This window comes from Hordeum vulgare, chromosome 2H (genome assembly GCF_904849725.1).
Source record: "Hordeum vulgare subsp. vulgare chromosome 2H, MorexV3_pseudomolecules_assembly, whole genome shotgun sequence".
In the NCBI taxonomy this organism is placed as follows: Eukaryota; Viridiplantae; Streptophyta; class Magnoliopsida; order Poales; family Poaceae; genus Hordeum; species Hordeum vulgare.
The window spans coordinates 170,077,549-170,095,240 of record NC_058519.1 but is presented as its reverse complement, the minus strand read 5'-3'; the positions used below and the strand labels follow the sequence as shown (position 1 = coordinate 170,095,240).

At 47.6% G+C, this 17,692-nt stretch overlaps 1 protein-coding gene across 1 annotated transcript; it reads right to left on the bottom strand.

The window, feature by feature from the left end:
• Positions 1-1,840: 1,840 nt before the first annotated feature.
• Positions 1,841-4,597, bottom strand: LOC123425709 (sugar transport protein MST6). The gene is made up of 3 exons (XM_045109421.1): positions 4,245-4,597; positions 3,474-3,802; positions 1,841-3,233 (listed from the first exon to the last, which is right to left on the bottom strand). The coding sequence occupies exons 1-3, from the start codon at positions 4,375-4,377 to the stop codon at positions 2,112-2,114; spliced, it is 1,584 nt and encodes a 527-aa protein (XP_044965356.1). The 5' UTR covers positions 4,378-4,597; the 3' UTR covers positions 1,841-2,111.
• Positions 4,598-17,692: the final 13,095 nt, after the last annotated feature.

Sequence of the window (17,692 nt, the reverse complement as noted above, 5' to 3'; positions counted from 1 at the left end):
GAAAACATTGGAGATTCGATTGCGTGCAAAAACAGAAAGAAAACATTGGAGATTCGATTTCATCTTGGCAACAAGTGAGCCATCACTAGAGATAGGTTTATCATAATAAGATACTAATGAATAGCAGTTTCAAATCAAACCAAGGACGGTGACAGATCGATCTTCATCAGGGGTGAACAAAGCGACGACCAATGCACGAGATCCAACGAGATGACATGCACCAAGGGCATTGTACTCTCGTTTGGTTATGAGGATAAGAACTCACCCTTTCATGTGTGCAAATTGCACAACACTCTTTATGGGCTTAAACATGCTCCAAGGGCATCTACTCTCGTTTGATGCCAAAACCACAACAACTTGGTTTTATTCCCTCAAAGGCTGACACTTCACCCCTTTTATTCAGCAAGGGTGGTGTGATTATATTCGTTCTTATTTATGTTGATGGCATTATTGTAACAAGTTCCTCTCAGGAGGCAATATCAGCATTGTTGAAGGATTTGAGCTCAACCTTTGCCATGAAGGACTTGGGGGATTTGCACTTCTTTCTTGGAATAGAGGTAAAGAAAAATAATGATGGTATTGTGCTAACACGAGAAAAGTATGCTTTGGATCTTGTAACAAAAGTGGGTATGAAAGACTGCAAGCCATCACCCACCCCTTTGTCTAGCACTGAAAATTTATCTGCTCATGATGGATAGCCACTTGGGCGAGAAACAGTACAGGGTATAGGAGTATTGTGGGTACATTACAATATTTGACTATTACAAGACGTGATATTTCTTTTTCTGTAAACAAAATATGCCAATATCTTCATGTACCAACAACAGACCATTGGATTGCAGCTAAAAGAATTCTTAGATTTATAAAGCATACAATGAACTCAGGATTGGCATATAGGAAGTCATCTTCTACTCTGTTAAGTGCCTTCTCCGATGTAGACTGGATAGGTAACATTGATGACAGGAGATCAACTGGTGGTTTTGCAGTATACTTTGGACCTAACGTGATATCCTCGATTGCCACGAAACAAACCACTGTCTCAAGATCCAGTATGGAAGCAGACTACAAGTCTGCAGCCAATGCAACTGGTTGCAATCACTCTTAAAGTAACTTCGGGTGCCTACAAGAGAAATCCCTTGCTTATGGCGTGACAGTCCTGGGGCAACCTATTTATCAACTAATCATGTGTTTCATGCTCGTACTAAACACACCGAGATTGACTATCACTTTGTGAGAGAAAGGGTGGCAAACAAACTTCTTGATATAAGATTTGTTTCTTCTAAAGATCAAATTGCAGATGGCTTTACAAAGGTTTTACCTGTTAGAGACTTGGAGAATTTCACGCGCAATCTCACCTTAACCAAGGTGTGATTGAGGGGGTTGTTAAGGATAATCTAGAACCATCTAGATATCATTGTAATGTTTGATTTAAGCCAGAGATAAGGCTAAATCGAGGCTGCCTAGTTTGTTATGATTTGTAGATATCCCCTAGTTATCTTGTACTCCAAGTTTTGCCTTGTATCCGTTTTGAAAAAAAAGTTTTGCCTTCTATATGCCGTGATCGAGAGCTTCTATGATCTATATAAACACGCATCCCGCGCCCTACCACGGTAGGTTGATATGCTTGCATATTTACACATACCACACTGCTTATGTCGTATACTCCCTCCGTTCCTAAATATAAAGATCTTTTAGAGATTTTACTATAGACTAGATACAGAGCAAAATGAGTGAATCTACATCCTAAAATATGACTAAATATGTCCCATGTAGTTTATTATAAAATCTTTAAAAGATTTTATATTTAAAATCTTGTTACTTCAGAGCGGACACAGACAAGGAATTTCATTCGACCAGCATCTATATTCATCTTTGGCCCAAAGCCACCACGGCACCAGAGTATATATCCGGGCACAAAAGGAGCCCAAACTTAATACTAGTATAAAAAGAAAAGGAAATGTGGAATAATTAGTGACGCACTGATTGTTCGTCATCATCCTACGTATGACAATTATAATACAGAAGATGACAAATGAAAAATCAAGTCAGGACTAAAAAAGTCCTCGGCCTCGGATGGTAACAGCTTATTGTCCAGCGACGATGTTTCCACGTCACGGGAGCTTGGCAGCCTGGATCTTGCCGTTGCCGTTGGAGCGCATCTCGACGTCGGCGCCGACGTGCACGTCCTCGTCGCGGATGAAGCGGCCCCAGTACCAGTGCGCCTTCCACACGAGCACCATCTCCTCGATGGGCACGTTCTTGGTCTCCGGCAGGAAGAATGCGACGAAGAGGGTCATGACGATCACCCACGCCCCGAAGAAGAAGAAGAGCATGAACTTGAAGCGGCAGAGCATGGGGAGGAACGCCTGCGCGATGATGAAGGTGCACAGCATGTTCATCGACACCGTGATGCTCTGCCCCGCCGACCTGATCTCCAGCGGGAAGATCTCGCTGGGGACGAGCCACCCGAGCGGGCCCCAGGACCATGCGAACCCGGCCACGTACGCGCAGATGAAGAACACCACGAACGCCGCGTACCCCCTGGGGATGTCCGCCACGCCGGTGAACCCGAACTTGGCGCCGATCAGGCTGCCGACCACGATCTGGCAGGCCAGCATCTGGGTGCCGCCCTGCAGGAAGAGCTTGCGGCGGCCCAGGCGGTCCACGGTCACGATGGACACGAAGGTGGCGAAGACGTTGACGAGGCCGGTGATGACGGCGGACATGAGGGACGCGTCGTCGGCGAACCCGAGCGTCTTGAAGAGCACGGGCGCGTAGAACATGATGACGTTGATGCCGGTGAGCTGCTGGAAGAAGGGGATGGCGATCGCGAAGGTGAGCTGCGGCCGGTAGCGGCGCTGGAGGATGTTGCGCCACGGGTGGCTCACGAGCTTGGACTCATCGCTGGCGGCCACCAGGTCGCTGTACTCCTCCTCGACGTCGTCCGTGCCGCGCACGCGCCGGAGCATCTTCTTGGCATCGTCGGTGTAGCCGCGGTCGATGAGGGAGTTGGGGGTGTCGGGGAGGAAGAGCGCGCCGATGGCGATGATTCCGGCCGGTACCGCGGCCAGGGCGAGGCTCACGCGCCAGCCCCACCCGCCCTTGATCTTGGACGTCCCGTAGTTGATCAGGTTCGCGCACAGGATGCCGATCGTGACCATCAGCTGGAACCCAATGTTGAGCATCCCCCTCAGCCTCGCCGGCGCCATCTCCGACAGGTACACCGGCACCGACTGTCCAATGCAAGCAGTAAAAAACATCATCAGCCAAACTGTAAATACAAGTAACTTCAAGTTCAAGCAAGGTCTGAAATTTTTGCAGTTTTCCTCAAGCTATAGTACGTAGAAGAGAGTCAATGACAGAAGAAAAATGGAGCGTCAAAGAAACGTCACAAACAAAGTCAAAGAAACAGTGACGACCCAGGTCATCAATTCGTCGTAGTATGTATCTATGAATCAGCAGCAGAAGCATACCTGGTTGGCGAAGCCGACCCCGATGCCGAGCAGGACGCGTCCGAGGATGAGCATGAGGACGTTCTTGGCGGCGCCGTTGAGCGCGGCGCCGACGAGGAAGGTGACCCCGCCGGCGAACATGGACCACTTGCGGCCGGCGACGCGGCTGACGGTGGCGGCGAAGAAGGAAGCGACGAGCGCGGCGAGGTAGAGCGAGGAGGTGAACATGGTGAGCAGCTGGCTGTCGAACTTGCAGTACTGGTTGCTCTGGTTCCGCTCTGCCTCCTGCTCCTTGTGGTACACGCCCGGAAAGAACTTCATCAGGAAGGGGTTCATCGAGGTCACGCCACCTGGTGGTAGCCATTAGAAAGAATTAATTAGTTTCCTTTGTCGATGATTTCGCTTTAAAGTTTCTGCATGCACATCTCCGAGGACGAGGATGATGATGATGCGCGTGAGAGAAATACTAGGAGAATATTAGAGCTTGCCTATCGGAAAGAATGCGAGGTGAGAGATACATGAAAAGATTCATGGCGGCTTGGCAAGAACCCGGTGGGTAGTGGGATAAATAAATGGAATGGAATATCACGGATTTGTTTCCATGTGCATAAACAATGCCGAAAATTATGCATGTTGGTAGGTGGACGGTGGAACACAGCATGCCGGATGCAAACAAAATTTCCATGATGAAATGAAACGATGGATGCAAACAAAATTTAGCACGTCGAGCGCCACTTCTCTGTAATCATGATGAAAATTACTACGAAAATAGAGCGGTGGACATGGACGTACCGGAGATGCCTATGTCATATCCGAAGATGAGGCCGCCGGTGGCGGCGACGATGCAGGCGAAGAGCACGAACATGGTGAGCTTGCCGGGGTAGTCCTTCCCCCCTCCGGTGTTCACAACCGCGCCGCCGGCCATCGTGACCGCCGCCCAACAGCACCGGAGTGGATCGGCACGAAAGCGAAAAACAGAAGACCAAGGCGACACTAACAACAACTCAAGACGGACTCAATGCCTCTAGAGATTCACAGGCTCTTGAAGAAGAGTTGTGTGTGGCGCACAGGTTTAGGCTGCAGAAAGAGAAGCAGGTGGAGGCACGACGAGAGAACGTGGAGGAGGAAGATGAGAGAGGGAGGATGAAATGGAGGCGGAGCGAGCATCAATTTATAGGCTGGAGAAGGGTGTGGCTCCATCGGAGAGGTGGGCAAGTCCGAGGGTTGGACTGCAAAAAGCTCGGCCCAACGTGACGTTAGCTTTTCTTTCCCTTTTTTCAGATTTTGTATAACGAGTAATTGCGGTTGTGGATATACACCTCAATCCAGCTGCCCGATTTCCTGGAAAGAGATACCGCCATGAATGCGCCGCAGCTGTGAACGTTGCTCCGTTTCAGTGTGAGTGAGCTCGTGGATCGCCGTCCGTCTGCGACGCGTGTCTCACCCACACGCGCCAGGATCTAGGGGAACTGATTAACGGCTGTCGGTGTTATCCGTTCCGTTCCGTTGTTGCAGAAAGTAGTAATTGAGCGGGCAGGCGGTGACAATTACTAGCATCGGAGGTTCGCCAGCGATACGCCACGAACTGGGATCGTTATCTGCTGATGACTCGGCCATGAATCAGACGCACCACACCGGTTTCTGATGCTGAATCCGCACCTTCCTGGTCAGGGTTTTTTCGGAGTGTGAACATCCATGTGTATAAATTATGTCAATGCCTCTGGAAGGACGACGTTGCTCAACGTGCACGTTCGTCAGAACTAGCATGACCGCTTTGCTTCAGGTATATGCTTCCATTATACAGGCGTTTAAAGATCGATCACGATGCACGAACTCTGCAAGTCTGTGGGTGCTTTGCGTACGTTGGATCGCGGGGATGATCTGTCCAAGATGTCTGTGGCGCCGTGATTTACTAGTGCGCCGGGGTCAACGGAAGCCCGCGAGCGGAGCGGAGGCGCTGGCGCGCGGCCGGAACACCGCACCGGTCAAATTGATGATGCGCCGTCGCACGCACCGTCTGTATTGGCAGCGCAGCGGGACGTCGACGTCGCCGGGATCGCCGAGCGATCGCGCGCGCGGCGTGCGTAGGAAGGACATGCCACTTTCTGTAGCAGGGATAGGGACAAACACCAGCCAGCTACTTGTAGACGAGATGCGTGAGCTAGCCCGCGATCCATTGTCAAAATTGGCAATAGCCAGCGCTCAAGATAGCAAGTTTACAAATCAATTATCAATGCATGCGCACTCATCGACTACTCCTAGTTTTGCTCAGCGGACCAGCATCAAGGACAACTCCAACGCATAACCCAAACAAATGTCCGTTTCATCCAGATTTACTTAGTTTCCGGATGGTAATGAGATCGTGTTCGACTGAATTTGGGTTTTCACCGACCAGTCGCCCGGCATGGGGCCGCATCTTTTGCCCCATCTTGCCTGTCAAAGACCCAATACAATAATCAAGCATATCAAAAGTAGTTCAAATCAAACATAGCAAATAGTTTAATGTTCGAAATAGTCTTCTATTACAATTTAATAAAAATAAAAATATATCAAATAGTCTTATAAAATCACTTAAAGTTTGTGCACACGAAGAGAGATTAAACCCATAGGTCTATTGATTGCCAATGTGATCTCACATGTGCTCAATTAAGTCATCTTGCAGCTGCGTATGAATGTTTCGATCATGCATGTTACGATAAAATTGGATAAATTGTCCAAAGGTTGCAGGAGGTGGGTGCTCAGGCTCAACATTCTCATCCTGAAAATCAAACTCTTGGTCGTAGATGCTGCCACCACGTCCATCCTCGACGATTATTTTGCGCATGATCACACAAGCAGACATAACCTTTTCAAAGCTTTTGACTGCTCGATGTCGATGCAGGGTTTTGAAAGAAACCCCATCAAGACTGAAGCACCAAATGCACGCTGCACATCTTTTCTAACACTTTTCTGCATTTTGGCAAACCTTTGTCTCTTCTCTTCTTGCGGATTAGGTATGGTCTTTACAAGAGTGGACCAGTGAGGATAGATACCATGAGCTAGATAATATTACTTGTTGTAATGTTGGCCATTGATTTCAAAGTTGTCCTCCAGACAATGGCCTTCTGCAAGCCTTGCAAACATTGGAGAATGCTTAAGAACGCTAATATCATTGCGAGAACCAGCCATGTCGAAGAAAGAATGTCATATGCACAAATTTTGTGAACCCGCAACTTCAAGTATGACAGTGAGACCTTTCACATGTCCCTTGTACTGTCCATGCCAAGCAAATGGATAGTTCTTTCACTTCTAGTCCAAATAATCGATACTTTCGAGCCTGACCGGAAAGCCCCCTCGACATTGATCGTCAACAACCTCTCTGTATCAGCGACGTTTGGTTCTTTCAGGTATTCAGGACCGAACACATCCACCACGGCCTTGCGGAAACCGTACATTCATTGGAGACACGTGGACTCACTCATAGGAACATAATCATCCACAAGGTCATCAAAAATTACATATGCGATCATGCGAATAGTCGCAGTGCATTTCTGATAAGAAAAGAAGCCAAGCTTGCCAAGGGCATCTTCTTTACATTCAAAATACGGGTCATATGCAACTACTCCTTTTCGAAAACGATTGAAGACTTGTCTCCTCATTTGAAACTGACGATGAAATTGATGTGGTTTATAGAGTGTGGTTCTCTCAAAGTAATAGGATAAAGGAGACGACGCCCTTTCTCGCTATTGCGGTTCAAGGCTAGAGCATGGCCGAGGATTGATCTCCTAAACCGAGGCCGCATCCTACTGATGGTGTCAGTGGCGGAGGTATAAGGTGGTCTCCTAAATTTACAAATGAGCCAATGTATCATAGCAAAATAGATAGAATAATCAAATAAAAATAAATATTTATGAGTGTATGCATTGTTGACCCACCCTGACCCCTCCCCAGTGGGTTGGGTCCGCTATCACTATGCCCTCATCGTTTAAGGACGAACCGTCCGATGAACAAATGAAGTTGTGAAAGAAGTACTCATCTGAGCAAGATGAACGACGGGCGTGACGATTTGGACGAATGCATTGAAAACGGATTAAAAACAAACATTTATTTATTTTCTCCCGCACGTCGGATCATGATTTGTGTCCGTTTGTTATAAATAGACGTGAACGGATAGGATCATGCCTTGGAGTTGCCTCGAGACATCGTAGCACTCCATGGCAGTAGGCAGTAGTAGCACATGGCATGAAGAGACGTACGACCCTACGCGGGTACCGAGCCGTCTTGATTGAATGATTTCTACTACAAACATGTAGCAGGTCAAAGTGAGCTACCCGGCCATGCCTGCTTCCCCTTGTGCTAGATTTCGGTCCACCATTGGCTTGGAATCTTGGATGGGCGTATCCGCGTATGCCAGTACGCGTTCGATGCAGACGCTCGGAGCCGGACAGGGAAACAGGAGAGGAGCAAAGCATGCGTTGATGCATGCCGACGAGAACCAGGTGGGCCCAGCATTTCCCGGTGAGACCGGCCGTTGCGTTCTGTTCCCACCCTTTGCTTCGTCCTCCATACTTTGTCGCGAGTCAACTCAAAGTTGATGGCGTCACTGTTGCTGGCCTGGGCCCACCAACATGCGACAGTGTGAGGTAGAGAGTATGGCAAAGTTGACTGGCCACGGCTCACGGAAATGCGGGGAAGAACAATCCAACGAGACGACCCAAACAAAAACCTACATTATCCGTTTTTCGTCTGTTTGGATTGATCAGGCGGACGTGCGCGTCGGCATTTTGAAATAGGTCGGCTTGACCGTCTAACGGGATGGCTGATCCAAATGTGCTGTCATGCAAAAAAAAAAGCTCGTACAAAATAAACTTAAAATAAACATAGTTAAACATAAATGACACTTAAACATAATTAAAACATTAAAAAAGCCTGCGCCCGCCTTCTGCTGCCCCGCACGCTGCCCTAGACGTCGTTGGCCTTGCCCTTGCCCTTGGTGTCGACGCCGCCGTCGCCATCGTCGGTGAGGTCGATGAAGGCGGGAGCAGGGCGAGCGCACCCGAACGCCGCCTAGTACGCTGCCAGGGCAGCCTCCTCCGGCGTCTTCTGGGGCGACGACATTGCGGCTAGCCGCGCGCGCTCCTCCTCCTCCTCGAGCCGGAGTGCCTCCGCATCGCGCTGGAGCATGGCCTCGTAGCGCATCTGCTCCTCGTCGTCTGCCTGCTCCTCACGGAGCCGGTGCACCTTCCAGCGCTCGAGGTGGGCAGCCTCCTGCTCCGGCGTCGCGGCGAAGTGGACGGGGGGCGCGCTCACCCACTCGCGGTACTGGCTCGTCCATGCGTAGGCCTCCTCCGGCCAAGTTGGTGGAGGCGGGGAGCGCTTCCGCGTCGGCGGCTTGGGCTGGATGGGCGGCGACGGTGGCGGTGACGACACAAATAGCGCGGTGTGGACCGAGTCCCCCGCCGCCGACAGGGCGAGGGCTTGCTCCAGCCCATCCCAGAGCGCGTCCTCCTCGAGGCGGCTAGCCTCCAGCGCCTGTTGCAGGGCGTCCTCGAGGGCTGCCTGGTACTCCGCCTCGGCCTCCACGTCCTCCGTCTGTACCTACGGGGCGGCGGTGGGAATGGCGGCGGGATGACGTCGACACCCGAGCGCCGTTGCTCCTCATGTTCGAGGGCGAACCAAGCCTCCCAGTTGGGAGAGTCGGCGGCGTACTCTGGCAGCCGACGTTGCTCCGGCGTGAGCTGCGCGCGACGCTGACGCACCTCGTCGTCGTGCGCCCGCTGGCTCCGCGGAACCGTTGACACCGGGATCCGCTGCGGATCCAGGTACCAATGATGCGGCAGCGTGACGTCGGGGTAGGGGAGGGGTTGCCTGTACTCCGAGTGCCACCGCACTTGATGCACCGGAATGTGCAGGCGCCGACGTTAAGGGCGGAAACACGTCAATGGTGGAGGAGGAGGGGGAGGGGGAGCATGGGAGGACGAGGCGTCGGGGTGCCCTTGCCATTGTTGCTGCCGAAAATGCCCATGGCGGGCTAGGTTTTCCTGTCACCGGCGAGGAAGCAAAGGGAGTGGTGGGGGGCAGATGTGGACGGGAGAAATGGATGAGGCCGCCCGCCCGCCGCACGCGTGCTTTAAAAAGGATGCTTCCTGAGGCTGACAAGTGGGCCCGCTGTCGGTGGTCGTCATAAATAAGACGACTTGTGGTGGTTGGGTGGCCTATAGGTGGGGAAGCGGCGAACGCCGAGGAGACGCGCAGCGCGTCCACTTCTCGTCCGCGCCGACGCATTCCGGACGCAATTTTGGGTCGTATACGGATCAACGCGAACGCGAGACGAACACAATTTGCGTTTGAATCGACACGTTGGGCGTCCATTTTTATCAACACCGATCCAAATGGATGTAAACGGACGAAATGGGTCGAATTGATCCGAAGGAGAGTGGGTCCCCCCACACACACACACACTCACACCGACAAGAATCATCGTTTGAGAAAGTCCAACACGATGAGACTAGGGCAACATGACACTCGTTTGGCGAGAAAGCTGCAGGTTGCATTGATTCCCTTAATCAATCAAACAATAAAAAAGCTGCAAGTTGCATGGCGGCATGACCCCATGACGCATCTCCTCAATTTCATAGCGTATGAGACGTACAATATCCTTACTTTTTTATTTTCGTCAAATTCCGTGCATGTTTCAAATGTTCGAGCTTTACAACAATGAAATCTTGATTCTCTTGCTATTTTAGTCCATCAAATGCAGACGTAAACGACGACCAGCTCAACTGCTCAAGTTGCAAAAGCTGGTGCACCATCCTTTTTTTCTAAAGACCAACGGGAAAAACGTTCATTTTGTTCGGCGGCGGATGAGTATTTAATCAAAAAACTACCACATTTTATTTTATGGCAACGTATCTAAAAATTATCACTTCACGATTCTATGCGAAAAATTACCATTTTTTACCTAATCCGTTGCAAAAAACTACGAAGTCGTTTAACCGCCCGCTTCGTCGCGTTTAAGCACGTTTCTAACCGGTTGGGCCCACTAACCAGCTGCCACCGTGGCCAACTGTGCACTATCGCCCGTTAACGGCTGTTAACGACGCGTTTGCGGTCGAAAGCGGTCGTGTGAGATCAAGATCTGAGGCAGTCCCCTCTCGCTTCACTCTTCCCCCCCCCCCTCTTTGTGACCTAGGTGGCGGCCGCCATGGCGTTGGTGACTCCGAACGGGGGCGGGGGCGATATGTGTGGCGGTGACGGCGGTATCCACGATGGCGGCGGTGGCACAAGTTTGGACGATATAGGCTCTTTCTCTCAAGTCGATAACTGGTTGGGGAGCAACAGTTAGGCGACGCAGGCAGGCTTGCAGCAGCCGGAGGCACCGCTCGTCCAGTCATCGTCGACGCTTGGATGTTCTATGGGTTGCAGGTATGAAACATGTTTTCTTCAATCCTACATTTGCCATTAAAGTAGGATGTTTCTGTTTGTTGAACGTGTGTAGTAAACTGTTTTGCACTTGTAGTTGTGTCTATTTCAATTCAATTAATGAGCACTTATTTATGCAGTTTGGCTGACGTGAAGTGGGATATATGGTTTCATTTCGAAGGAAGAAACCATGTGAAACGGGGTATATATGAGACATATATTTCTTTTCTTACTCTACAATCATTCATTGCTAGAGAAGTGTATGGGGAGAGTGATTATATGTACTATGTGAAGGGGGAGGAAATTGGAAATGAAAGATTAAAGTATTTGGGTAATGAAGCTAGTGTTCATGAAATGTTGGAGGTTTATCATCATGTGAAGGTTGTGAACATAAAGGTTGTGAGAGATGTTCAACCTAAAAGTAGTACACAGGCTAATGAGAATTACATGAACACTCAAGAGAGGTGTAGTTTGAACAAGGTAGTGGAGCAATCTGAGCTTCAGAATCAAATAAATGATAGAAAGCCTCAACTTGAGAGGAGTAGGATTCAAAGAGAGGTAGATTTGAACCACTTTGAAGGAGACACTGAAGTGTCTGAATTTTGTTTTGATGATTCAGTTCATTCAGATGGGAGTGGTGAAGCTGTCCAAATGGAAATAGAGTGTGCCTCTAAAGAGGATAGAGCATTGGAATTAACTGCTGTTGTGAAACATGTGAAGAATCCTGGTCCAACTAGCAGGTGTCTCAATGAGGTAGAGCATAAACAAATTCAAGATTGGTATCCTGAAGCAGATGAGTTTTGTTTTGCTTGTGATCTAGGCATAAGTGATGAGGAAGAAGAAGATGAAGTTGAACTACCATACCTCCTGAAGAAGCCAAAGAGTAATAATAAAATGATGAAGGATAGGGTATGGTTTGACCCCTCAATTCCCAATTCACATTTAGTGTTGTGCATGAGCTTATGTTTTGAGAGTGTTTACCAGTTCAGAGAAGCATTAAGGGATTTTCATATAAGGACTTTGAGGTATTTTCACTACCACATGAACTCCCCAACAAGAATTATTGTTTGGTGTTCACAGAGAGAGCATGGACGTGTATTTTACATGTGTGCCTCCAGGATAGCTCAAGAAAGAACTTTTTGCATTAAGAAGTGTAACATGGAGCACACTTTTCGAGCATTAGTAGACAACACAAAGGTCACTACTAAGTAGCTTTCCAAACAAGTTGAGCCTTCTCTTAGAACAGATCCTAGAGCACCTGTGGATGCACTTATTAAAAAAAAAGTCAAGTTTTCAGTTGATGTATCAAGGAGTGTGGCCTATAGGGCAAGGAGGAAGGCTATTAAGGTTGTGCAAGGTGACCAAAAGGAGCAGTACTATAGACCGAGGGACTACCTACAAAGAGTTATTGATACAAACCCTGGTAGCATGTGTATAGTTACACCATTTGAGGACCCAGAAAACCCTGCACCAACTCCTAGATTTAAGTACATGTTCTACTGCTTGCATGCATCAAAGCAATAATTTCTTAATGGATGTAGGCCCTTTATAGGTGAATTGACAACTGTATTTTCTTCAAAATATCTTGTGGAGAAAATTATGGTAGCTAATTTGGGTATGGATGCAGGGCTTGATGGTTACTTTATCAAGCTAACCACTGGACAACAAATATTTGCAGCCATAGGAAGAGATGGCAACAACAACATCTACCCCATAGCCTTTGGTGTGGTTGACAAGGAAGATTCTCAGAGTTGGACATGGTTCCTAACCCAGCTAAGATGCTGCATTGGAAGTGGAAGCAAATTTGGAACCTACACCATTATTTCTGACAGGCAAAAGGTATGCACCCTGTCTCTGCTACTAGTTCAGAAATATTGCTATGGTTTGTATCAATTTGGAACCTACACCATTGGAAGTGGCTTAATTTCTTATTAATTTACAAATGGGATTTTTATTTCTGTGCCCCTAGTTCCTTAGCCACACTCATTCATCCCCACGTTCTTAACTTTTGCTCACTTTTCCTCACTCCCTTGGCCGAATCCCTCAGAACTGGTCACAAACGGTGGATGCCGTCGGGTCAGTGCTTTGACCGCTAACTCTGACGAGTGGGGCCGCGCTGACTGTGTCGCCCGTTGGACCTGATGAGTGGGGTCGCGGCGGATGGTGCCGCGGTTAGCCCGTTGGGCCGTGGTTAGAATTGGGCCATGCGCGCGCCGCAACGACAGAAGCCTGTTATGCATGCACGACATGTCCAACTAGCCTGCCTGCATGCATGTAGCTAGCCTACCTGCATGAGCCGCTGCCCGCCGCCACGATGCGCTGACCGACCTATTTTTCATGGAGCCGCCACGGACGCTGACCGGCCTCATTTTCACGCGAGCCGCCACGGACGCAGGGACGGTTGCTGCCGCTGGTTCGTATCATCTCCCACGCGTATCTCCTCGATGCAGAGCATTTTTTCACACTTTTCGATCCACTCGCATCTATTCAACATGGCAATTAAAACCTGTTGGCAATTAAAGTGGCATATCGATCGACGCGACTCGTTTGAACGTAGCAAATCCAAAGCGCGGTCGGTGCCACTCCCCTTCCCTTCCCCTTTCCCTATTTAAACCACCACCCCTCCACCTATTCTCCACACATCCATTTGCGCCGCCCCCTTCACCCAAACCCAGAGCACTCTCAAAGCAAGGTGAGGATGCAGTACAACGACCCCACCTTCGAGCTCCCACCGACCGTGCCGGAGAGACGGTATCCTGCCAGCGTCGTCGTGGAGAGGACGCTCCGCATGTGGGCGTTCTCACGCTGGAGGGGTGCAACAGGGTTTGCCGAGTGGTTCCTTCGTGCGGGCTTCGCCCACCTCCCGACAGGCTCGGCGGTGATGTTTCGACTGGAGGAAGTGCGTTCAAACTCCAGGATCCGCCGATAGGGCTCACCGTCACCTTCACCAACAGATTTGATGCGTACTACCTCCTCGGCAAGGTATTTTGGTGTGGATGCGAATTCATCGCATTCACAACCCACAACATCTTCACAAACTTCGACTGCATCTTCCCCACCCGCGATGGTATGCAAAGCCTCCCCTACTACATCGGCTAGGACAGCATGGAGAGGGAGCAGTGAAGAGAAGGCGTAGTGAAGATGGTGGTGAAGTCCCGGTCTCGATCGTGAGCTTGTCTTGCCCTAGGGTGTTAGGGCTTTTTATCTTTTATATATTTCTAACTTAATTATGTCGTTGGTTGTACCGTGAACTTTGTTATGCTTGCTACCCTTATTTGATAGGGAATCCCTATTTGATACGTCGTTGGTTATCAATGTTTTTGCCTGCTATTTCTATCTTATTTGATGTGATATAAATCGCTAGATGGATATGGTGCCGTACACGAGCCCTTCTGCATTCCTCAATGAAACCAGCAAGTTTTCGCCCATTTAGAGTAGGGTCAAGTTTTCGAACGCGAGGATAATGGAGTAGTTTAAGTGTCAAAAATGAAACTATAGCTAGAAAAATGAGGCATGTTGATGTTGAAAAGAAGAAGAAGAAAAGCTAATTTTTCGGAATTGTTGGTGGCCCTATTCCGTATATTGTATGAACAAAAACAAGCTAATTTTTGAATAGTCTGTGGACTATGCTATGGTTTAGGGTACCCTATGTTTTATGTAAGAAGTATGCCATGGTTGCTACTTTTTATGTTATGGATGTATACTTTCTACATGAGATATCGGTCGATGGATATGGTGCCGTAGCCAAGCAGTAGACAAGCTCTCTAGATGGATATGGTGCCATAGCCGAGCCTAGACATGCTCTCTAGATTGATATGCTGGCTAATGGTGCCACCGGACTTTATTTTAGACGTGGTTTCAGATGGATACCATGATCTACATAATTAAGTCTCACATGTTCTTAATAAAAAAACAAAAGCAAAAAATCGTGTATACAATATTTTTCTTGCAACAAAAACTTGTTTATAATACCCGCACTTAAAAATGAAAGTGTTGTGCCGTAGGCAATATACAGAAGGAAATTGCCACGATATGTACAAATAAATTTGACATGTGCATGTCCAACAATAAATCGATTTACCATCATGCACTATTTTTGTTCGGCATGGCAATAAATGGATTTACCATGGTAATAATCAAGGGAAAAAACAGAGCCAACGCATGGGCCTTCGACACTCAACGCAATGAGACGGCCCAACCAGAGCTTAGTTTCAATCTGGGCCCTACCTTTTTTTTTCTTCTATGGTCGGTGTTGTCCGACAAAACTGAAAGTGTACAAAAGTGATGAAACTGACGGGTACCCAAAACTGACATGATCCACAAATTAAGGAGCACAGAGCATAGAGCACATGATCCACAAATTTAAGCAAATCGTAGAGCACATGATCCACAAATTTAACGAAATCCTAGAGTACATGACACCAGACTAATAACATCTCTAACGAGTGATGACCAGCAAGTAAGAAAATCCTAAAGCAACTACACAAAAATAAAAGGGATAAAATCCTAAACCTATCAAATTCGCCTGCTTGTTCAATTGAATCATCTGCTTCAAGTTCTTGTTCATCTTCTTTATTTCCCCCTTCAGATCTGCATCCCCAACTGTCAGAGCAGCACTTTCAAAGACCAAATTCGTTGTTGCTGACGTCAGATTGAGCTCCCGGGTTGGGGCCCCATTGAATTGAATCCGCTTAACGTAGTCATCCGACCATTAAAAATGTGTGCATTTTTTCACGGTCTAAAACGAAAACATGAACCCTAAATCCCAGATCAAAAAAGAATTAAAAGCAAATAGAAAAAGAAATCAGAGAAAAATCATGAGATCTAACCTGCCCCTCTGGCTTGCTCTCGCATTTCACAAACTCGCACCCATTGTTTCCATTCTTGACCTCCTTCGAAGTCAACCGTATCAGTGGCGCGCTGCATGGGCAGTCAGGACATTGCTCCAAGGGAAGTGGACCATACTGGGTCCACGAGGGGCGGGTGGCTGAAGTGGAGCTCGACATATCGCCCAAAGTCGCCGGAGAAGAAGAAGCACAGGAGTGGCTCCTCTCGTCGCCGGAGAAGAAAAAGCAGAGGAGGGGGTAACCTAAGAAAGGGGAGGCACAACCAACAAGTCTTGCGGATCGCCCCACGATCCAACGATGCAGAGCCGTCCATGTGATCCAACGGCGCAGCGCATGCTCGCAGCCTGCCCTCGGAATTACTTCAAGAAGACCACATCCGAGGGCTGTCGCTTGGTGCTAGGGTATGATCGGACGACTGACGTTCGGAGCTAGGGTTAGACGTAACCCCGCGGGGTTTAGAGGGGTTTTGAGCTGGTCAACGGGGTTTCAAAGGCTTTGAGTGAGCATAACTAATTTTAAAAAAATTGAAAAATATGAAACCTTTGTCGTTCGTTGTTTTATAAGACACACTAACGAGGAAAAATACTAGACTTGGTCTATAGCCATTTTCATGAAAAAAACCCAGCTCGCAAAATCGAGGTAAAAATAGCACCATTAATTTTAAAAAATCAAAAAAATATGAAACCTGCGCACAATGTTGACTTGTGTGACATGTTACCAACCAAAAATCATAAACTTTGTCTATGGACATTTTGATGAAAAACCTTCACACGTATGAGCTATCATGTACAACATTTCATAGAAACCAAGGAGAGGAGGTAGGGTTTCCCTTCAGTTTTTGAAAAATTTTAAAAATCAAAAAAATCACTAAAGCTTGATTTCAAGGTGAATAAGAAGGATGTGAACTTAGTTTTCCATTTTCATACTGTAAACATGTTTTAATGGTTTTGCTATTAAAGTATATTTTTTGAAAAAAATGTACAAATAGATATATTAATTCAATAAATAGTGATTCTTTGATTTTACACTATATAGATTGATTTGGTGTTAATAAAAAATATTTGGCTCGTTTGTAGTAGGTCCAAAAAAACTTGATTACAAATGGGGTTGTTTACCCTAGCTTGGGGGCTCATTTGGAGCACATTTCTCATGACTACAAGTTTTGTAGACGCAAAAGAGATCGGATTGATCACCTAACATTTATAATAGTTCAGCAAACTGTGCAACTCACACCAGAGGGGAATGGACTGAAGTGTTGGTTCAAATTCAAAGTTTGCCTCACTAGTTCAAATTCAAAGTTTACATATAGAATTATTACACCTTACAAGTTTTCACGGTACTTCAAATTGACGACAGAATCCTTATTACAAATATTTAAAGTTCAAAGTTTATGACTTGCATTCAAGTTCAAATTCAAATCTTTGCCTTGCTCCTTGTGTTCCGGGATGGGTTAATCGTCTTGCTTCTGGTTTCCCTGGCTGGGATATTTTGTGCTTTTGAAAGCTTTGTTTTGTTGCTTCTGATCTTCACTTCTGGTGATGGCGGTTTTGTTGAGCTTTCACTGATCGAGCAAGTGATGACCATTTGATGGTCATCTGTGGGCTCACTAATCTTTAAAGGAACTTCACACAAAATAACTTCCTCCTCTCTTATAGCTTCAAAACCTTCGTAAGCCATGGTTTCAAATTCCGCATCAGATGATGGTTCAACCGAAGTTTCTTCCTCTCTAGGTCTTTTCTCTCTTATAGACAAAATAACTTCCTTCTCTCTTATAGCTACTTCAGTTGCTTCATTTTCTATTGCTGCATTCTCGTCTGCTGCTGCATTATCCTCTAAACTTGCTGCATTCTCCTCTGCTGCTGCATGCTCCTCTGCATTTGCTGCTGCCCATTGTTCCTCTTCTCCAAATGATGCATGAACTGGATTGTTACAACGCCTAGCAATATGCTCTAAGATACCACATCTTTTGCACTTACGATGTTTTTTTACACG

Bases quoted from the DNA above. Each gene is read 5' to 3' on its own strand.
- LOC123425709 (XM_045109421.1), bottom strand. From the start codon at position 4,377: ATGGCCGGCGGCGCGGTTGTGAACACCGGAGGGGGGAAGGACTACCCC. The intron at 3,803-4,244 runs GTACGTCCATGT...GGCTACCACCAG, and splicing joins ATATGACATAGGCATCTCCG to GTGGCGTGACCTCGATGAAC. The intron at 3,234-3,473 runs GTATGCTTCTGC...TGCATTGGACAG, and splicing joins GGGTCGGCTTCGCCAACCAG to TCGGTGCCGGTGTACCTGTC.